At 45.0% G+C, this 23805-nt stretch overlaps 1 protein-coding gene across 1 annotated transcript in view; it reads right to left on the reverse strand.

The window, feature by feature from the left end:
- Positions 1 to 23805, reverse strand: part of CERS6 (ceramide synthase 6) — a 351849-nt gene that overhangs the window by 222146 nt on the left and 105898 nt on the right. Inside the window, exon 3 of the mRNA XM_075529473.1 lies at positions 23118 to 23248. Coding sequence (XP_075385588.1) covers positions 23118 to 23248 — 131 coding nt within the window. The remainder of the gene's footprint in view (positions 1 to 23117; positions 23249 to 23805) is intronic.

A 23805-nucleotide genomic window follows, 5' to 3' on the forward strand; every position in this document is an offset into this window, starting at 1 on the left:
GTGATCTTCTCATCACAATTCTTCTTCATCAAACCCACTTCAGACGAGACAGTTCCAATGTATAGCAATCCTGAATAGAATTTCCAAGGCTGTAAATCTGTATGAGGGCAGATAGACTCATCTTGCTCTCATGGAGCAGCTGATGGATTTGAACCACTGACCTTGCAGTTAGCCATCAAACAGTTTACCCAACAGTGCTTCCAGGTCTCCAGTCTCATCAAAAGGATGTACTAAAAATCCTCAAATACCATTTGCTTATCCTTGTCTTTAGAGCTTGTACACCTAAAAATATTTCCATCTCAACCAATCTATGTCATACATTTACCAATAAATAATTCTGAGGTTCATATTTTACCCAAGATTACCTTCCTACAACACAAATTTGGGGATCAGCCCTTTCAGATCGATCAATCTCTGCCACATGTAAGCAGCCTTAGCCAGGTCAGCTGAATTTGATTACATTTGTTTATGTTATTACTTTGTAAAAGCAGGCTTAACAACAAAAGCAACAAAAAAGCAGGCTTGCCTACATTGGGTTTTGATGCATATTAAGCAATGATTTCTTTGCCAATTATTGCTCAATATATTTCAGGGGAAAAGTAGGCAGAGCAATCTCTTTCATGTATTTGGAAGGCCATGTCCCTCAAGGCTTTCTGTGTCGTAATTGCACACTGAGGGAGTTCAGCAAAGATGGCTATTTTGTGAGTTCATTAGGAAAATGGCTGTATGCAGTTTGGGGAAATTGCTGAAGCTAAATTGGGACTCACACAAGACACCAGGCCAAACTCACCTTGCTTAACTTTGCATCGATACTGAAGTGATGCACTCCATGAAACCGAAGTGTGTTGTAGTTCCAGACCTCCAGAGTGCACAGTTGTTTCCAGTAGAAGATGAGCATAGATTTAAGAATTACTGAGGTTTCCTTCGCCAGAAATAGCAGGCTAGGCTACTCAGGCAAATCCTTCTTGCCCTGACCTAATAATATGAAACTGAAATTATAAAATAATAAGAACCCCTAAAGCATCAGATGTGTTAAGATAAAGAGATGCTGTACCGACAAAATCTAAGAGAAACAGGATACCCAGAGAGAGGTCTAGGTCCCCTGAGGGCGTGTGCCATGGTCCAAGTTTCTCCTCGGTGGCATCCTACAAGAAAACGGGCAGTCGCTAGACCAAGAGCCCAATCAACAGGGGAGACAGTTTATGAGATCCCAAAGCATTGCCTCTGTAGGGTCATCCCTGGCTCTAAGGATGGTTACTTTACACCAAGCAGAACAGGAGGGAAAAGGAAAGGAAAACAATTCCACGGAAAGGTGTGGCTGTTGACCCACCAAGGACACCCAGGCCCTTGGCTTAAGATGATCGGGAATTGAGAGCCCCTGAAAATGTATCAACTGGCTAGAAAAAGGCCTCTTCCTCCGAGGCTTAAGAATGCCGTCTAACCACTTTCACAACACAAGACGAGCACGTAGTCAAAAGGACCAAGCTCGCAAGGAAAAGCGACGCTTCCTACTAGGCAGACACAGGCCCGCACCTCGTGTAGGAGCTTCACCGCCTGCATTTCTCCAGAGACCCAGCAGCACACGCTCAACTTAATAAATCTGACGAGAGTAAAACTTCAGAATTTCTGTCCATCGAAAGAAACAAAGCTATGTTACAGAGTGGGAAAAAATATTAGCAACATTTATATACCAAGAACAAAATCCAGAATCTCAAACACACTTTTCAAAGCAGTAACAAAAAGGCAGGTGCCAGATAGATGGTTTAACAGGAAAAAGATAAGTTAAAACTACAAGGTTAGCAATTTTAAAAACGTGGAACAGCAGAAATGCTTATGTTTCAGGTAGAAATGTAAATTTGTGCAATTCTCCTACCACGAAAAATTAACATAGCCTACAAATTTGGAGATCTGAGTACACTTTGAGCATAAAACCTGATATCCCTGTTTGCCTGGATGGTTCCCGTTTATACCTGATTTTCCTGATGTACCATTAAGTCTAGCATGTGTGCCAAACAAAAATGCCCCAGTTAGAATTTTAAACGATATGGTTACCTACATGCCCTCAAACCCTACTCCCAGGTCTTCCATAGAGAACCATGTGACAGTGCATCAATGTATCCGCAGCTTATTTATGATAGCAGTCAACATAGCTTTTTCTGGTAATGGCCAAATTATGGAGACAACTCCGTCAACAGCAGGAAAAAGAATATACTGTTGTATGTTCATGCAATAAAAGACATTCTGTAAAACAGAGCAACAAGAGATGAAGTGATGCTCTTTACACCTACACAGATCAGCACAGATGTAACTTACTAGTATACCGTTGAGCAAGACCCAAGGTTAAAAATAGATATGTAGCGTTGAAATTTTAAAGTACACAACCCATACTGTATTGTCTTGACATGCATGTATGCATGAGAAAATGTTCAGTCAAATTAAGGAAAGTGTTAGCACCAAAATGTATGCAGCGTTTCCCTCGTGGGAGCCAAGGGCAGTGTTGTAATTGGGCGGGGCTCCATTTGGGCTCGGGTGTGTGGTTGTTGCTGTGTGCTGCTGAGTTCTTTCTGGCTCTTGGGGACCCAGCCTGTGCTGAGATCTACTGCTTTGTGGGTTCTCACGATGTGACCTTTTGGAAGCAGATCTCTGGGCCTTATTTCCAAGGTACCTCTGAGGGGCTTTGAACCATCAACCTTTTGGTGAGCAATCCCCTACTTAACCATGTGCACCACACAGGGACGCTAGCAATGTTTTATTTTCTGATCTGGAGGGGGACACTTGTTAAATCACAGCTCCTCCAACCCTCATGCTGGACATCTTTTCTCTGCAGTTGCTACAGTTCACAACAAAAGAAAAGGCAAGGAGTGGATGTGGCAACCGGGTCATCAAAGATCTGAGGCCGAATATTCCAGAAAGAAGGAATAGGAAATGCAGGAAAGAGCTTGTAGATCACTGGAGTGCAGTGAACGGGAGGAGCGGGTTAGGAGAAATAGACGGCTCAAGATCCAGGTGACACAGAGCCCTGGAGGGCCACAAGGATACGTTCAGATTTCACCCCTGGGTAATCACGGGGCGAGGCAAAGCCCTGGTAGGTCCAGGTGGGGGCACCTGTGCCAGGTCAGGGTTAAAAGATGCAAGGAATCCTTAGGAGAGGGTGCCTGAACTGGACTTCAAAGAAATAGGTAGGAGGTCAGCAGGGAAGCGTGGACACAGAGGGCCCTGGGCAATGCGTGGAGAACTCTGAGTAATTACGGAGCAGAAGCACAAGGTGTAAGAAAGAGACTGAACAAGAAGTACTGGGAGCGCTGGGAACTTGAAGTCATTGCGATGAAGAGACCAAGACTTTTAGAACCCTTTGCAGGCCCCGGGCCTCTTGGCATCTTGTCCTGCACCCCCCTCCCCGCCCCCGTCGAGTCCATATCGATGTTGTATTTGTTAAACTGAAATGATTTTTGTATTTCATAACCTTCAGTCTAAGAGTCATATGGTAGATGAGAGAGTTGCGTAACTCCTGAAAATGGTGGATGGATGCAGGGAAATTCCCCCTGTGTCCACTATTCTCATCTCCTTTGTGATACTGTTAAAACTGGGGCACTATCACACCCTCTAGCATTAAACAAGAATGGCAGCGTCACCGCGGTCCCTGGTTCCGGAGCAAATTGGCCGGGCAGCCCCTGAAGGGGTTGGCATTGCCGATACGGTTCGTGCAATGGTTCTATATTAGATGGAGAACATGGATGGAGATGGCTGTGAGATTTGGAGGGCTATTTTGAAGATTTCTAATATTGAAGGGAAAGTACAAGGATTCTTAAAACTCGTGTACTCTTCTTTTAACTATATAGTACCTTGTCCCCCCATGGTTAAAACCCAAAAGTTGGCACTGAGTATGGGTATGCAGGATGTCTTGTAGGTGACCGTGGGGACACTTAGAAAGACAGCAACACCAAGAATTCTATCCACAGCATCTCTGGTGGCTCCCAAGTTGGTAAGCAACATGTCTCTGTCACCCAGCTTGTAGTCACTTACTTCATAAATCACCCTATCGATACAAGGACGTCTCAGGAACAGCAGACACACCCAGAAAGGCTGTTAGCTTAGCCTGGTCTGTGGTCATTGGTCTTTGTTTGTAAACAGACAATGTGAGTATTTGTAGTCCGGGTCTTCTGCAGCTGCCTTTGAATCCGTGCCGCCTTTAGAGTGAAGAGTTGGTCACTTGTAGACGTTTTCCTACGGCACCAGTGAAACGCTTATTGTCGTGCTAGTGCATGCCAGGAACTTCTTAACAAAATGGAACCTTGATTCAACATCATCTTTAAAAGTTAAAATCTATAGGGGGAGAGGTAAAATTACATAGGATTAAATGTGCCATTTTAGCTATTTTAAGCGTGCGATTCAGTGGCACCGGGTGTGCTCACAATGCTGGACAGCCGTCACCACTAGCTACTTCCGAAGCTATTCCATCGCCCCTCCACTGAAACCCTGTGCAGGTTCTGAAATTTCCACATTAAAAGCAAACAACAAAAAAATAGCTGGGAGGATTATTTTGTTGCTTTTACGATTAAAATCGTATTTATATTTATATATACACTAGTTACATTTAGTTGAACTATTAACTCATATCTTGCAGACATTTAATTCTGGATTTAATAACTGTGGGGAGGACAAAACGCATTTTATTGGAGATAAATAATTATCAGGCGCCTGGGATTCCCTTTTAAGTGCCAAAAATGGACACTTCTGGGGTCTTGGGAAGCATCTCCTGTATTTTCCAGGTCCTCATTTACTGTCTCTCCTAATAATTCCTTATTTCTAAAGAGAGGAGCCTGAACCTAACACACCTCCTGAGGACTTGATGTCCACAGTACAAGGGCAAAAAACATGAGAAGGAACAAAAAATACCACTTGCTGTCTTATTCAGACATGTGTCACGCTTTTACTTATGCAGATTTAAAGAAGTAGCCGATTGGCTACCAGCATATCTGGATGAACTTCTGAAAATTTAAAGCATAATGCATCCAATCATCCAAAGCTCAAGAGAAATCCACAGAGCAGTGTAACAGTCCTCAGCATGTGTACAGACGTTCTTAGGACAGAGGGAGTTGGGATGGAACACCGTGCACTTAACAGGAATGTCCTACCTCAGCAGCTCCCAGGAAATGAGCTATCAGACTTAATGGTGTTTTATTAAGATGGGGCTATTTCCAAACGCATCTGGCTGCCTGGGTCAGTTGTGTCTCTTCAGTATCTTTCCAGTTAAAGGCTGAAGGACAACAGTTACTCACAGTCCCTCCCCTAGGCATTTCCTACGGTAAACCATGAAGATGCATATTGAGTGGAAAAACTAAATATTTACGGCGTGATAGCAGTTCCCCTGTCCGATCGGATAAATGAATGCACGAAAGTCGGCTCAAATATCAGTGCTTCCAGGACCCTGTTTTCTACTCAAGTAACCATTCGTTACACTGTGAAGACTCGTCCCAACCAACTGGCTCTTTTGGATTGGGAAAAAGTGACCTTGGGACAATCACACCCTACATATGCCTACACTCTACATTCTAGAGCTGGTCTGCTACCGCATGCTGCCGTGACCTGTCACCCCACAGACAAATACGTACTCCACACAGAGAAATTCCTAAAAATACGTCTAGCCAATTGTTTCACACTCTCTCCTCTCTCTTCAAAATCCCAACGCCTCTTCCTACAGCCTCACTGTCAGCTTGTTTTTGTGCGTGTTATTATCGCCGCAGGTCTGTCTAAATAAGATAGGCTGGGTGAACAATCTGGAGGAGAAAACCATAGGTCTGACAGTCCTGGGGAACAAGGGAGAGAGGAAGGTTGAGGGAAAGGTAGTGGTGTTAACAAACCCAGGAAGAAGGGAACAACAAGTGATCCAAATTTGTGGTGAGGAGGGTATAGGAGGCCTGGTAGGGCATGATCAAGGGTAAAGTAACCGAGAGGAATTACTGAAACCCACGTGAAGGCTGAGCATGATAGTGGGACAAGAGGAAAGTAAAAGGAAATAGAAGAAAGAGCTAGGAGGCAAGGGGCATTTATAGAGGTCTACATAAAGGCATGTACATATGTAAATATATTTATATATGAGGATGTGGAAATAGATATGTGTGCATATATTTATAGGTTTAGTATTAAGGTAGCAGAAGGACATTGAACCTCCACTCAAGTACTCCCTAAATGTAAGAATACTTTCTTCTATTAAACTGGCATTTCATGATGTTCATCTTCCCAACACAATTGCTGAAGACAAAGCAGTTGCATAAGCAAATTTGGTGAAGAAAGCTGATGGTGCCCTGCTATTAAAAGATATACCGTCTAGGGTCTTAAAGGCTTGAAGGTAAACAAGTGGCCATCTAGCTCAGAATCAACAAAGCCCGCATAGAAGTACACCAACCTATGTGACCACGAGGTGTTGAAGGGATCAGGTCTCAGGCATCATCAGAACAAAAAACTCCTATCATTGTGAATGAGGGAGAGTGCAGAGTGGAGACCCAAAGCCCATCTGTAGGCAATTGTACAACCCTTACAGAAGGGTTACAGGGAGGAGAGGAGCCAGTCAGGGTGCAGTGTCGCAATGATAACATACAACTTTCCTCTAATTCCAAAATGTGCCCCCCCCCCCAAATATCATGATCCCAATTCTACCTTACAAATCCGGCTAGACCAGAGGATGTACACTGGTACAGATAGGAACTGGAAACACAGGGAATAAAGGGCAGGTGATCCCTTCAGGGCCAGTGGTGAAAGTGGCGATACTGGGAGGGTGGAGGGAGGGTGGGGTGGAAAGGGGGAACCGATTACAAAGATCTACATATAACCTCCTCCCTGGGGGACAGACAACAGAAAAGTGGGTGAAGGGAGAGGTCAGACAGTGTAAGATATGACAAAATAACAATTTATAAATTATCAAGGGTTCATGAGGGAGGGGGAGGGGGAGGAAAGAGAAAAATGAGGACCTGATGCCAGGGGCTTAAGTGGAGAGCAAATGTTTTGAGAATGATGAGGGCAATGAATGTACAGATATGCTTTACTCAATTGGTAATATGTATGGATTGTGATGAGTTGCATGAGTCCCTAATAAAATGATTTTTTAAAAGACTATAAGGATAAAAGGTCATAAATAGAGAGCTAACAATAAATACAAGGAAGAAGAAATGCCCTGGAATTGATTGTAGGGATGGTTACACAACCCTTTTTATTGCACAACAGTTATGAATGTGAACTACCGAAATGTATCATAGTTGAATTGCATGTGAGAGAAATTGTTAAAAATAAACAAATTTTTAGAAAGATGGGAAATAAAAAGAGGAGCTGATACCAAGGGCTCATACAGAAAGAAATTATTTTGAAAATGACAAGGGAGAAGTGTACAAATGTGCTTGATTGAACTGATGTATGGATTGTTATAAGAGCTGTAAGAGCCCCCAATAAAATGATTTATTAAAATTGAAAAAAAATTGAAGCAATCACAAAAAAAACATGAAAAAGGAAGTCAGAAGACTCAAGGTGATTGAATTGTGGTGTTGGTGAAGAAATCCACACTCCCACAGCGGGCGTCAGAACAGATGCATCCATCTGAGAAGAAATATAACCAGAAGGTGCCTTAGAAGGGACGGTGCCAAGATATCAACGTGTTTTCTTTGGACACCTCCTTAGGGGAGACTATTGATAGGGGAAAAAAAACATTATGGTTGACAATGAAGAGGACCCAAGAAAACAAGGGAGAACCAGCAAGGGAGACGGACACAGTGGGTGCAACCAGGGACGTGAACTTGTCTACGGCCATTGAAACAGTGCAGGGTTGGACCACGTTGTATTCTGTTAGCCACAAGAGTCGTCACGACCTTGAGTCGACTCCCTGGCAACCAGCAACCACAACCTACCTCTGATCCTGGAAGCCGGGCTACCCTACCGCTTCTAGGCTACTATGGAGGACTGAGTATGCATCCACGTTAGACTAATTCCTCCATTTGCACCCCAGACCCTAACCTCTCCTACATGGACAAATGGACAGCCCTTGATGTCAGCGGGGGAGAAATGCAAGGGCTGTTAGCTCATTCCCACCAGTATACAACATGTCAGTATTTTTCTTTCCTAATAAAAAGAAAGAAGGACATCCTTAACTCTGCATTCCTCCTCCAACCACCACTCTGTTTCAGAACCACACCTTTACAGTAAACGTCCCCCAGAGATCCCCATAGTCTATGCAAGGCTCCTCAAACTCTGTAAACAGGGGGCCAGTTCACTGTCCCTCAGACCCATTGGAGGGCAAGACTATAGTTAAAAAAAAAACTATGAACAAATTCCTATGCACACTGCACATATCTTATTTTGAAGTAAAAAAACAAACGGGGCAAAAACACCCGGTGAGTCAGATAAATGTCCTCAGCAGGCCGCATGTGGCCCGTGGGCCGGGCAGTAGTTTGAGAACGCAATGTCTTGCCTTCCATCCGCTCAGGAGCACTCTCTGCTCATAGATTTACTTCTACCACTTGGTCCAAAGTGCTCTCGTCAAAGATTACTTCTGTACTGTTCCATCCAATGGCTAACCCCCAGTCCCCGGCTTCTGGGAGCCATCAGAAAAGTGTGTCTTTCCTCTGATCCCGCTGTCTCTCTCCCTTTCCTTTAGTAACTCTCCCTCCATCCCCAGCCTCCTGCAGAAGCCTCCTCAGGACTGTCCTGTGCTTCCCTCCACCTCGTCACCACCTCTCACTGACAATCGCCACGTCCATGTGCTCAGTTTGCACCTGCTTCCTGAACCCCCTATACTGATATTCACCACTCCATCCATGTGGGATAGGCCAAAATCAAAACCCACACCTCTGGCTCGGTCTCCTCCAGCCTCCATCTGCCCAGGTCGGGATGCAAACAGAAGCTCCTTCCTGCTAACTGCGGAGGCCCATCCTCAGGGCCACCCTAGGATCCCACCCGACAAATGCCTTCTCTAATTCTGCTTTCACTCTCTTCCAAATCAACCCCGATTCAAAGCTTACTCCCGAATTGATCCCCCAAAGGTCTGTGGGTATGTGTGTAGCAAACACACAGAGAATGGTAACGAAAATATGGCAGAATGTTAGCAACGGGTCGATTTGGATGAATTGTTACGGAATTTATTTCTCCTATCCTTAAAACTTTTCTGTATGCTTTCAATTGTCTCAAAATAAGCTAAACTGTAAGAGAGAGACCTAAGAGACACTCTAATCCAATATGTTATATGACTTTTATGAGTATCCGAAAATACTGTTCAAGCTATGAACTATGTCTAGGGGAGGGCAACTGAGGGGCTATGAACATGAACTACTGACAAACAGGCATGGGAGCCAGGTCTGATCTGCTTTGACTACACAAAAGACATGGAGAAACCAACTAACTCCACACCAGTCCAAGGCCAATTGCTACAAGACAGAGGCCAGACATGTCTCCACTCTCCATCATCGTCTTTGACTCGACTTGACCCCACCGGTTCTTCTCACGGCATGCTGCTTCACTGCTAGGTTTGCTGATCCACTGCAAAAGCCACACAAAACTCACAGACAACACACACTGTAGATGAAGTTTATTGGGGAGGCTAACAAGTCAGGAACAGAAAGCACTAAAGATACAGCACTGATCCACAGCAATGCTTCTTCTCAGCCAGCAGCCAAGTCTTTCTGGTCACCAGCCTGTCAGTCACTCTGCCTTCCTGGGCCAAGAAGCCTGCCTGCTGCCCTGCTTCACTGCCTCATGGTTTCAGCCTGGCTTCTCAGCTCTGCCTCCTGGTCTCAGCGCTGTGACCTCTGCTTCCTCCACCACTTGAGACAAGACCCTTCTTTCTTGATGGTGCCAGGGTTCCCTCTGTTCCAGCTTCCATACTTGTGCTCTGATATCCAGAGGCAGGGCATAACCGGCCAATCTCTGAAGTAGAGTTCTCTACACCTTATTTACATGGTGTTACTTAATCATTTAGTGGGGAGTTATAGCCAAATGGATAAAAGGGTCATAAGTAATTTCACTTCATCTCAATTATGTATGAGTTCAGCATGATAACATCATTTTGTTTCTATGAATAGCATTCTTAGTTTTTGAGATTCATATTGATATATGAAGTCTCATTTTTGGTAATTTACTTAGAAATGACTCCAAAAAAAGAGAGAAAGAGATGTCTAGGTAAAAATCAAATATGTCAAAATTCTGGCATCGTCATTTGATGGTTGTTTATTGAACTATTATTTTGGGGTGTGTTAGACATTATCAAAAATTAAAATCTAACTTCATCATGACTACTTAGCTCCAGCCACCAAGAGGGCCTCTCTCCGGGACCAGTGCAGTGCCTTCGATTTCACCTTCCTCACCTGCTCTGTTCACTTGTTCTCAACACAGCGATCACAATGAGCCTCCTGAGATGCTCACGCCACATTCCTCTGATGGTTGCTTTTCTCAGAGTGAACTACAACTAACAGCTGACCACCTCGATAGTGCCAGCACCTCACTTTCTACTCGTTCCCCTGCCTCCAACCCCCATCTCCAGACACCACAGTCTCCCTCCGGTTCCCTACACAGGACACTGTACCCTCCTCCTCTGGCTATGTGCAAGTGTCCCTCCTGACTACTCTTAAATGAGGCTTGCTCACTCACCTCCTTTAGATCTTGGCTAAAATGCACCTTCGCAGGAGAGATTTCTCCCACCATCCCTAAATGCCCATATCCACACCCCACCCAAAGACACACGTGCCATGTCAATTTTGATGATTTCCTATTTAGTTAGATTGAAACCTTGAAATTTCCACATTCTAATTACTAGTGGATGTCTGCTGTCATTTCTTCTCCTTCCTAATTGTTCCATGTCAGCAAATGAAGGTCACCAAAACCTAAGTGTCCTCCACCCCTATCATTAAGGTCGTCTCTATTGGGAGGTGGCAGCTCCCCGGTTGTATTTCGAGTGCCTGCCGACAACACGAGGCGCTCACCTTCCAGCACCATAACAGAGTGTTCTCAGAAGATGCAGAGAATTTTCAGTGGCCAATTTTTCCAGAGCTGGAAGGCCCTCCTTCCCAGTCTGCTTTTGTCCGGAAGTCTCGCTGAATCCTGGCCACGTGGGATGGCCCTGCTGGTAGATAAACTATGTAGCTTTCTGCAGCAGCAAAGTGACAGGTGAGCGGTGGTACCTCACAGAACCTTACTTACACATTGTACTGATTTGTCAATTCTCTCCTCTCCCAGTGACCTTCAAAAGGTCTGTGAAAACAGTTCCGTTATCTTTCGCTTGGGTTTGTTCATGAACTTTCTGACGCCCTCTCGTATAAGCTGTATCCCGATAGCACTTCCAAGTTCGCCTACCTGGCACAGAGCAGCCGCTCAAAGCCAGCTGGGCAATAAAAGACATGAAGTCTTGACAGATGGCTGCTAGAAGGCTGTTAGCCCTAAATCTGTGTCGTTATTAACATCATGGCACATAAATATGCTCATTTTCTTTTAAAAAGAATCACTTATTGGAGGCCTTCTTGGGTTTTCAAAAGTAGCTAAGATGAATTCCTGGCCCTGATGAGCTTATAGTCTAGCAGGTAAACAGGGAAGAGCGTGAGCGCCACAAACAGCTACACCGATCGTCAGAGCAGTACACAATAAAGAGACTCTTCACGTTACACTTTGGGAGAAAATGGGCGACAGGATGGCCTCTTCGACGAGTAAATGAGGCGGCACAGGTTATCCTGTTCTGTTCCAATGCCTGCTTCCTACGTAACGCTAAGCACAGTGCTTGGCATGAAAGGGTCACTCTGTAGAGGCCCACTGTTGGGTGGATGACGATGCGCAGAGTCTCAGTGAATGAACAGGTATTTGCCAAATTGACAGAACAAGAAGAAGGGCATCCTGGTAGAGCATGAGTAAAGGCCAAGGGACAAGAACAAGCATGGCACATTCCCCAAACAGTACAAGTTCAAAACCTTAGGCACAGCTAAAACATGCTCAAGCAGTACATCAACAAAGAGAAGATCCTTCTTCACTGCAGGGTTACTCCAAACTACAGTCCCAGGGTGGCCCAAATGGTTAAGTGCTCTACTCAGAACCAAAAGGTTGGCAGTTCAAATCCACTCAGAGGCACCTTGAACAATGAAAGAGCCTGTAGATCGGCTTGCCAATGGTCAAAACGTTAAAAACTCTATGGAGCAAGTTCTCTGCATAAATGGGTCTAACACAACAAATCCTATTGATCATTAGCATGACGAAGCCAACAGTTATTACGTGCTTTCTATATACAAGTACTTTATGTGTTAACAATTCTTATGGTCTCATTTTAAATTTGAGGGAAGATTTAACCCATGTTCAGTTTCAAGAAACTGGGGCTCAGAAATTTGGTCCGTGGGAGAGAAAGACTCCTATGTCCACTGGCAGTCAAGACTCCCATACTCAATGACCTCTGTGCTCTGTCTTCTCCACCTGAGCACAAACCTATGTGTTCTCTTACAAGCAGTGCCTGCGCCTCCTGTTCTAGACAGTAAAGAATTGGGCTTCCGATTTAAATGCCATTTTAAAATCCAGAAACCAGACCTTCACTCCAATCCCCAAGGTTTTCTTTCAAAGAAAAGGAAAAAGAAATTAAAATTCTGAGTTTTAGTTTCTCAAACAAACAAAACCAACAAAGTCATCACATCAAACTTAGCCAAATAATGATATCTTCAGGCATTTGAGAATTTTACAGAAACAAAACCTAGATAATCCTCCTGGTAGTGATGTATACCCCAGAGTATGAGGCAAATTTAGAATGATTATTCTTCACCAAGGCAGGGGAAGTAATTTATTGTGCTTGCCTCTGATACATAGTAATTAGGACTATGTTAGGTTCTGTCCTAAGTTCTTAATATGGATTATTTTATTCAATCATTATAACAACTCCGTCAGGTTTATAACATCACTTTTTATAGATGAGGAAACTAAGTTCTACAGGATATACCAATTGGGTGGAGGGGCAGAGGGGGGCACACAGAAGTTTAACTCTAGTCTTTTGCAAGCTGTAGAAGGGAAAAGAGGAGAAGACAGGCGATGATGCGCAAATGGAATACCAAGTACGTTTGTACTTTGTACGTCTGAGCTGAATGGTGGTGGCATGGAGCATTTCGGGCTTTCTCTAACACCACGCAGTTGAAGCAACATAAACACCGAGTTTAGGCAGCATGCTCACTCTCAGCCACTGCCATAGAGGCGATCCTAACTGAAAGCAGACCTTTAGGACAGGGTAGAACTGCCCCTGGGGGCTCCCAATGCCGTTAACGATGGAAGTAGAACGTTTCATCTTTGTCCTGAGGAGCAGCAGGAGGGTTTGAACTGTGGACCTTGCAGTTTGCAGCCCAAAGCATAACCACTATCTCCCCAGGACTTAAATCCCAAGTCTCCCACTTACGGTCTGTTCCAAACCTGTATGGCTTTAGGTCAGCTGATGTCTCAGTCTCTGCTTTATTTTCTCACATGGATGACATCTAATATTAAAGAGTACACAGCTGTGAGGATTCAATATAGTGGCCCCAACACAGTATCTGGAACATAATTCAGCCTTGGTATATAAGCCTCTCTTCCTTCGCTCTTTTCTGTGGTCTAAGTCTCCTATCAACGTGACTGGTCCTCTCTATCTGCAAGAAACCCTATTGCTATAAATAAAACATTAGATAAAACGTTCAGTCTCATTACATCTATTGTTAAATAATGAGAATGTACGAGTTAACAGAATCCTGCAGAGTCAAGCAATGTGGCCAAGACCTAAGCATTAACCTTTCTACCCATTCTTCTGTTAACATTGACCTACCCTGTGTGATGCTGCCCCACACGGCTCACTCATAAAATGCCCTCAGGAGACTATTTCCTTCCCTTCCTCCGTGGCAGAAAACAGCTGCCAATCCCTTGACAACTGTTAAGAGATCATATTTATGTCAAATCAAATATATATATATAATGTAATTTGCTAAACTTCTTTAATTCTCCTAAATCACTGTGGTTTTACATACACTATCAGTAGCTTAACTTGGATCTAAAAGAAGAAGGAGGAGGACAAGGACAAGGAGCAGCAGCAGCAGCTTGGAAATACCAATCATTGGGAGCAACCAAGATGTCCTTCGATAGGTGAATGGATTAACCAACAATGATATGTTCCTATGCCAAAGTGTTATTCAGCAATGAAAAGAAATGAGCCATGAAAAGGCACGCAAAGGCCGCGCCTGTCTGAGAAATCTGCCTATGGTATGAGCTCAACTAGCTGGCAATCGGGAAAAGGTAAAACTATTGAGACTGTAAAAAGATCAGTAGCTTCCAGGGGTTCAAGACTTGTGGGGAGAGATGAACAGAGCACAGGGCACTTTTAGGGCAGTGGAACTATTCTGTAAACATATTGGTGGACAAGTCTGTCAAGCCAATGGGACTATGCAGCACAAAGAGTGACCTCTAATGCGAACTATGGCTTTAGTTAATGGAACGGTGTTAACATTGGTTCATTAACTGGAACACATGGCTGCAGGAACACAGGATGCCAATGGAAGAAACTATGATCAAGGGTAAGTGGGTTGATAGAAACTCTGCTTCTGTACAAATTTTCCACAGACCTAAAACTGCTCGAAGAATAAAATCTGTTAAGGAAGAATCAACATAGTTGACCTTAACATATGGAGAGCTCGTTGTGAATTTAGATTTGGGGGAGGCCTACAAATTAACCTCCAAGACTTGCTTCCCCAATAAATCCACTGCAGTCAAGTCAATACCAACTCATAGTGACCCTGTAAGGGTTTCCAAGGCTGTGAATCACTCTTTTTCCCAAGGAGGGGCTGGTGGGTTTGAACCATGAACCTTACGGTTAACAGTCCAATGCTTAGTCACCCAACAGCTCCACCCTGCAGTAGTCACTTAGAATCTGTAAGTCCTCCACAGGTAGGACATGGCTGTGTTCCCAACTGCTGACTCCAATTGCCCGTCTCCACCACCATCTCGCACACAAACATCTCCCCCCTTATAATGATGCCTGTCACCATGGAAGCAATTCCCACCCTCGCACTCCCCATGTGTCAAAGTGGAAGTGTGCTCCATGGGTTTCCACTGGTTGGTTTGTTTTCCGAAGCAGATTGTCAGGCCATTCTTCCAGGGCGTCTGGGTGGACTCGCCCCTCTGCCCTTTGGTTGGCAGCAAGTGTGGGGGTGGGTTGCACCCCCCCAGGTATATCACTGGGTGCTATATTCAAGCACCGAGAGTTTCTGCCCAGGGTGCCAACATTGAAGACCATCACACCCGAAATCAGTCATGGTGGTGGGTTCTGTTAAACCTCCTGTCCGCCACCTGCCCAGAGGCATGGCCGCATGGATTCATCGTCCCAGGCAAGATCCAGGAGGAAATCACACACACGAGTGTTCCCAGCCGAAGGACCTGTGACGGCAGGAAGGGAGGGCAAAGGGGGACAGGAGGAGAATGTCAAGGGAAAGACAGCAAGAAAGGGCAAGTCAGACCGGCTTCTCAGGAGAGAGCAACAAAGTGCTTCTCTCTCCGATCATTTCTTTCTCTGCGATGCAATTCTCTGGATGGCAGGTTCAGAGATAAGACTCAGAGCAGCTCCTGACTGGGGCAAGAAGAAAGGGGCCTAGAAAGCAGCCATCTCACTGCGGCTTCACAAGTTCGGCTCCCTAACCAAAGAGTAGTCGGCAGTTTCACTAGCACCCAGAGGCACGGGCCTCGGTGAGCCCCCAAAGGGCAGAAACTACTGCCTAGACAACTGTGCAACCCAGGCGAAAAATCAACAGGCTCCACGGCTGGCGCATCACACACGTACCCTCTCATTCGATCTCAAGAATGACCCCATCCGTAGGACTTGTGATTTTACTTCCCTTGCACCGATGCGGTTGCCCAAATAGTTTTCAAAATCAACTGCTTCTGCAGTCCCTAGCCCTTCACCTGCCCAGAAGACAGTCCCAAACATGTTATACTGAAAACAGCACACTTGTGCCCCTAGAAGTCCTGCTGGTCTTCAGAATAAGAGTAACTGGACTTTCTTGGCCCTCCTAGTGGTAGTTTTCTGAAAGCAACACCACTGGGCCCGGGGCTTTGTTCCTCTCTTCACCCCAGCAGAAGCACGCTGTGTTCTCCTCAGAATCACCTGGGTGCATTTTAAATCTCTGTGGTTCAAAGATAGTCTCTGTGTGTTCTGACATTTCTCACGGGGCGCTTCAAAAGCTTTTGGCTTCTGCAGACACAGCATGCAGCACACCCCACTGAAGTGCAGCACACCCTCCTGCATCCACTTCTGTGCTGCCGCACAGCCGCCAGCCCAGGGCTCCGGGGCTCTGAGCTCAGATGGGTTCTGCATCCTTTTCCAGTGTGTGAGCAAAGACTGAGTGGCTAGCCCACTGGCTTTGGCATCCTCGGGGTTCTCTGGAATAAAAAAGCTTCCTTCTCCATCAGGGCCTGCTCCTCTTCACAGCGCCTCAGGTCTCTGCTCTCAGTATGGCAAACACCAGTCACCTTGGTTGGGGTAGTGTGCCTGGGACACTGAGGGTAGCCAGAGGTACTGCCAGTGCATGGCTGTGACACAAGGGTGGCTCTTTGCTGCTGCTCTTTCAGCTACCGAGCCTGAGATGCTGCTGAAGAAGGTACCTTTCTCCACACCGCATGGGAGCTTCAAAGAGTGGGTGGAACAAGGGAGTTAAGTTGTCCATGAGCTTGTGGAAAAGCCCCCCCCTTATATAGCAAACGCATTTAGTCTTCACAACAATCCCCCAAAATAGGCACTATGGATATGGTCAGCAAGGAAACCAAAGTTTGGGGTGGTCCCACAGCTCTATATGGCTGAGAAGACAGCAACTTGGCCGGCCTGTCCCAGAGCTCCCTGCTTAAACGAGGCCGCCATGCTGTCGGCTGGCACTGAAATGCCTCTGTGAGAACCTGAATCTTGAGGATGTTCCAGTGTGTGTCTGCCACCCATTTGTGTTCTGTGTGAACGAAGAGAACTTCCCTGCTGACCCCCATCACACAGGAAGACAGAAGAGGCAGCCATGCACCAGGGGCGGTTCAGTGCCTACGAGGGGCTTCAAATGGTTGATGGGTCTCCTATACAGAAAATCCGACAAAACAAAACACAGTCGCATTTTGTCCCGTATGGTTTTCTGTGTCAGAAATCCAGGAAAGGTAGGTCTGTGGAGACAGAACTACAGACAGAATAGGGGCATAGCAGGAGACGATGGGGAAGTGGGCAGCTAAGAACATGGAGGTTGAGAGGAAACTGCTCTGAAAATAGATAGTGGTGTTGACTGCACAAGGCTTCTTACGGTGCCTGAGTGATTAAAGTGTAGGACATGTGGGAAATAAATAAATAAAAGTGCCTATGAGCTATCACTTCATGACAACTAATAAAGAATCCAGACAATAACGAGTACTGGGAAAAACATGGAGACAATGGAACCTTTTCCCACGAATGCTGTGTGAGAAAGTTTAGGGCTCACTGTTGCTTGGCAACTGCTCAGGCAGTTAGACATCTACTTTTCAATGGAGCTTTGTCGGTGTTTTGTTTTGCAATTCTTCCTGGGCATTTTTGTTGTTTGTTTTCTTTTGTCCTTGGTGTTTGCTCTATGTGACATCCAGGAGAGGTGCCTCAGAAGGGACAGTAACTGGATGGATAGCTCCTTGGGTTCCGGGGGAGGGGGTGGGAATGAGGAGCTAAGAACAAGGATAAGAAAGAAGAAAACATTCTAAAACTGGTTGTAGTGATGTTTTCAAGATGTTTAAACTCTTGTAGATGTGAATTATGTGTCCCATAAAACTGTCGCATCTCTTTAAGTTCCTGGACAATGGAATTGAGGGATAATGGAATTTCTCCACGACCTTTCTGAAGCCTCTTTGTACTAATGGCCACAGGCCACCGCAGCTGGTGCGGGACGGCACCGGCTCTCCCTCGGGTGGCAGATGCCCTCCTTCCACCATCTCCCCGCAGCACCTAAGCCATGACCCATCGGAAGCACACGTCCACAGCAGACCGCAGGCCCCTATAAGGTCAACTGCCATATCTTTTGCTTGCATTAATTGGTTGTTTCTTAACTAATTAAGACAAGTTTTTGTTTTGCTTTCAATGTATCTCTAAGTTTTTTAGTATGGCGGCACTAACCCATGTTTCCTATTACCTCTTTGAAGTCCTGTTGGGCTAGTTAGCTTGGGTTGGTTTTGGGTTGCAACTCTACCTGATGTATGTTTAGGAACTAATAATAGTCCCAGCTACAGCAGAACTGACTGGACTGCCTCTTAGCGTTACATCACGCACAGAGTCTGAAGACAGAAGCTTAAAACAGAATGTATCCTGATGAGAGAGAGTCTATAAAAACTCCCAAGAAAGGCAGGCAGCACGCTCAAATACACAATATGTGTGTTTGTACTTGCGTGTGCTTATGTCTAAAAGAGGATGCATGTCTAAGTAGCTCATGTTCAAGTATATACTTTTGGATGAAAGGCTTTGGAATAGCTTTCTAAAATTTTAATGAATGTTAGGCAAACTTTTGTACAACTTCTATAATCAAAGTTAATTACAATGATTGTCAAGCTTCTGTCCTAAATAATAAGAGAAAACAAGCAGCATTTAAAATAGATTAAACAAGAGGAAACTATTTTTAAATCTATTTCAGGAGAATTTTACCAGTAAACTTTGAAGGTATGTATTTATATATATGGTTATGCAAAAATATATTTTAAAATATATATGTATATATATATTTAAGACAGAGAAGAATCAAGAGATATGACCTAACACCCAATGAGATACTGTTTCATGCTCACTAGGCTGGCTAACACAGGAAAAACAGAAAGAATCAAGTGTTGACAAGGGTATCAAGAGCCTGGAGCCCCAACCGTCGCAGGAGGAAACGTAGACCAACACAACCACTGTGGGGAAGACACTGACGAGTCTAAGAAATGTAAAGAATTACTGCATGACCCAGCAATTTCACTCCCAGGTGATAACCCCAAAGAAAGGGCAGGAAAGGCGCAAATCGATGCCTCTTTGCCAACGCTCACTGCGCATTAGACACAACAGCCAAACCACCCAAGCGTCCATCAACAGAGACATGGATCAATCCCATATGGGGGGTAGGGGGGGCTGTATACATTTTTAAGCGGTTGGAATGGCAAATGTTTGGTTGTATGCGTTTTCCCACACACACAAAATTTAAATAAGAATATCAGCCAAACCAAGCCCATTGGGTTTCAAATTCATAAATTCAGCTATTCCTCTGTACACATATAAAGAACAACATTTCGTGGCACATGATAATGACATGACATCTAAATGTCGGGATTCAGAGCAAAGCGTTATTGGAATACTGACATACTTGTCTGCTTACATATTGTCTTCGGGGGTCCTGTGCTTCAACAGCAGAGAGGGGTCGCTGTGACAGTGATATTTATTTTCTGGCCCTGCCCTAAAAGGAAAACCAACCTGGATGCACTCACAGATTCCAAAACCGTCTCAAAGGATAGTCCTGAATACCTGGACACTCTCTGGAGTGACCATACTTGAGCAGTAGTAGGCCTATCACAGTGGGCTTTTGATGACAAATTAGATCAACACGTCAGGCCCTGTTTCTTATTAAAGGACAAACCACCAGCTCCATTCCAACAGCCGCAGCCAAAGTCAAAGAAAGGTAAGCTTATCAAGGGAAGAAAGGTAAGCTTATCAAGGGGGCTGCACAGCTGAGCTTCCATTTTCATAAGTGATTCTTTATTTTTTAAGCCTTCAGGTCAGCACACACATATTACCGCCCGCTTCTCCCAGTCCTGCCAGCATGAAGATGCCATTTTGCTAGCAGTGAAGTCTTTCTTTTTTTTTTTTTTCCTTCAAACACTGTATCAATCTTCAGGAGAATTTTTGCTAATACATTTTGTAAATCATACTTATTACATGATGTGTTGATGAGTATGCTCAAAACTGTTGCTGCTGCTGCTGTTGTTGTTGTTGTTGTTATCAGCTAACTGTCCACCACAGGCTGATGGAACGTCTGGAAGAATCTAAAGCACTTGCCAAACGCGAGTTAACTGTTTTTACAAACCAGAGTCTGAGTCACGAGAAAAAGAAAAGGCATCAGATCAGAGGTTGATTCTGAAACAAAGGGAAAGCATACAAAGATTCAAAGTTCTCCTGTGCACGCCTGTCCTCCCGCGTTCACTTGCCATCAGGACAGCACTGCTGACTGGTCTCAGCAAGAGCAGCTCTTTAGATTCACAGGGACCAACTGGGTAGAATGAGGACAGCCGGATAAGCCGCTCCTTTCCCATTGCTGAATTATCCCTAGTTCAATGCGATCACAGAGGAAGAAATCCACGGGGCCAACTGGCAGAATTGAAGTCACAAAATCAAGAGAGGCTCCCAGATTTTGGTGAGCCTGCTGTCAGTATAGAGAAGCGTTTGGGAGGCGAGTGTAGTCTGAATCGTCATCAACTCTCAAATGGAACTCCAAAAGGAAAGGTCACCTGGAGCATCGCGGGGGCTCTGTGACTCTGGCGCATGGTACAACCTTCAGTCCCGAAGACTGAGTAGGCATGTGGGAAGTGGGACCATTCCTTCCCTGCATTTTCAGATGATCACAGGAGAGATTTATCTTTCCAGTCAACTGGAGATTGCTTACATGAAAGCCATTTTTAATATCTCCTCTCAGATCTGGGCGATTAAGTGCACCGAATAATACTCAAAAATGATGAGCCAAGGTACGTGCCCATAACAGGGAAGCCATGCATTCTGGCAACTGATTTCTGCCTCTTCCTCTATCTCCCTGAATGATTACAACCCAGAATTCTGACACCACGGTCGGAAGAGTTGGACAAATTTCAGCAGTCTAAAGGCATGATGCCAACCCAGCATCAGTTTCCATCTTGAATCTGTTTCTCCTAAAATGTCTCACACAGAATCTCATTTTCATAAATCCTTTACTCGCTCTTGATAAATCTCAATGTCTGTTGTCAATAAGGATTTAAATGTGTCATGAAGAATATTCATAAAAACTGACAGGGCTGCGAATGGCTGGCAACCAAAGAAAAGAAGAAGGGGTGGGGGGCAACATTTCAGCATATCACTCCCGGAACACCTTCTTCTGCTAAGTCCAGCTACATTGAATGGTGTGCCAAAAGGTGAACATGCCAGCAGACACTTGCAAACACTGCTTGGCATGCATACTGGGCATGTATATGCATATTCCACGTTGCTGAAAAATGAAATCCTGGTCCCCTGAAGGACATCTATCTAAATACTAACTTATTTATTGGAAAACTATCGATTTGTTCAATTTAGGGCCTAGAACTATGAGTGCCAAATTTGAGTTTCCTCAGGTTTTTAACTGGATTTTTAATATTTCTGAAGAGTGGTTATCTATTTTAAGCTATCCATGTTTCTTACGCCTGGATCCATGTCAAAATCAGCTGCAGCACTTTGTCCCAAGATAGCCATGTCTGAACTCCACCTGCCCCATCCCATGAAAAAAGATTACCTGGGGTGGGGCCTGGGCATGTGTATTTTGAAAATCTCACTAGATGACTCTGAAATGCATCTCTAGTTAAAAACAACAGTTCCAGATTCATGTTTATATTAAAAGAAAAATATCTATAATAGACCTTAAGCACACATGTACATCTATTCCCAAAGACCCACCGTCGCCAAGACAATTCCAGGTCCCAGTGACCCTCTAACAGGTTGTAAATCTTTATGGAAGCAGACCGCCTCATCTTTCTTTTACACCGCAGCTGCAGGGTTTGAACCGCAGCTCTCAGAATTGGCAGTCCAAGCTGTACCCGAGAACACCAGCTTTATTTCTTATGGTGTAATCTAATTGTTCTTTTCCATTCCATTGTTTCCTCTGAAGCTCTGCCTTTGAAACCGTCTTGGGGTTTTCCGTAGCCAGGTCCCTGTCTAGATAAATCTTACATCAAATCAATGTGTCTTAGGCATTCTTCATTTGGAAGGGCTGGCTGGCAACTTGGAGCAGTGAGCTCTTCCAAAACAATGCCCACCTAGTACTCAGCCGTTTAGCAAATATTTATTCAGCATAGGCTGCATTTGGAGTGAAAGAAGTGCAAGAAGAGCACAACAGGGCTCTGTTGCCCTGTGAGAGAGTCTATAATACAACTGGTGTAAAACTACATAGACAAGTGGTATGTCAAAGTGCATGGCATAGCTCAGTGTGGTCTGGAGGGAGTCTGCACCACATTGCTGAAGACAATGGTGGGAGGAGAGGAAGATGACATGAGGCCAGCCTGTAGCCATGTGCTGAGACGCCTTCACCCCCGCTCACACTCAGCACACACAGAGCCCCAGCCCTTTGTGTCTGTGGCGGAGCCAGGTCAAGGGACAATTCCTGTTTCTGACCAGGAGCCGGGGTACATAAATCTTCCATAAGCTGCCACTGAGTTTAACTACGGGAAGGGCCTTAGATTGTCATCTACTAAGGTTCTTTTCAAAGATTTGAGAAGACCCTCTTTATGCTCCCATATTTACTCAGCCCAAGGAACGTATATACCATGTCTTTGCTAGCGTGAGGTTTCCTTCTATGCCTCAAATTGGAGATTTGAAATAATTTTCTTGGCATAACCAAAAGTATGACCTTATCTTCACAAAGTATGCCTCCCTGCTCACAACGGAAGACCTTGATCTGGATTGCTACCCTCACAGCAATAGACGTTGTTGCATCACACCCGCATCACACCCCGGGACGGAGCTCCCCGCGGGAAGAGCCGGCCAGCAAAGCGGCAGTCCCACCGTACGGAATGAGCAGCCAACGGAACTATGACATTTGAGGCAGAGCCGTTCCTTTCTCAGGAATCTACTGGATACTTTAATAGAAGATTTACTTTCCCCTCTGTCTTTCCCAGGATAAATATTCATCCTGACAGGTTGAAAAATACTATCAGAGGCCACGATAGCCTGCTTCCTTTGCTCATTAGAAAGGGCAAGTTCATTTGATGTTTCCAGGGTGGAAATCAGAAATTCGTGCAAACTACTGTCTCCCCGTTTTTCCTGGATGACTTTTTGGTTTTTTACCCAGGTGACTTGATCTTGAGAAGCTGTTGGAGCCCGCTCAGATCTGTTACCTTTTGCCTCGGGGATGACGGGGCTTTGACAATTAAAAGCAACTTACATGCTCTCACAGAACTTCGTCAGTATGCTCGGCTTCTCCTGGTTGCGCCTTTGCCTAAACCAGCGCTGAATGTTGCGGACCTCCCAGTCCAGCTGCTTGGAGAGGCCTTCCAGTCTCTTTTCATCGGGATGCTGTGAAACAAGGAGGCGGCATGTTTATTGTTGATGCAGTCCATCTTCCCCTAATCTAGGTTTAAGAAAAGATTCCCGTACTTTGGTTCACTGGTAGAATTTTTACCTCCCATGTTAGAGACCTGGTTTGATTCCCAGTCCATAAGCCCCGAGTGCAGGGACTTCCCGTCTGTCTGTGGAAGCTGGCGTGTTGCTATGAGGATACTGAACAGCTTTCCACAAAGCTTCCAGTCCGGCACACTGCTTCCAAAAATCTGCCTCTGACCAATCTGCTCTATAAACTTTCACTCGACTCACAATGAAAAGGTCTTAAATAAAAGAAAAACCCTCTGGGTCACAGATGACGATGCCATTATGCAAGAGATCCCCTGGAGTCGGGGCAACTGGATAGCAGCTAACAATAATAGTAGTGAATGAAACTGCTCAATTTGCCAGTGAGGACCTACCAATGTCTCTCAGGAGCAACGTGAACGCAAGTAACCTTGGAAAACATGTAATTCATTATGAAACAACGTCGGCAAACAGGCGTCTCGCTCGAATGCTTGCGCTCTTCTCGC

The sequence above is a fragment of the Tenrec ecaudatus genome, chromosome 13 (genome assembly GCF_050624435.1).
Source record: "Tenrec ecaudatus isolate mTenEca1 chromosome 13, mTenEca1.hap1, whole genome shotgun sequence".
In the NCBI taxonomy this organism is placed as follows: Eukaryota; Metazoa; Chordata; class Mammalia; order Afrosoricida; family Tenrecidae; genus Tenrec; species Tenrec ecaudatus.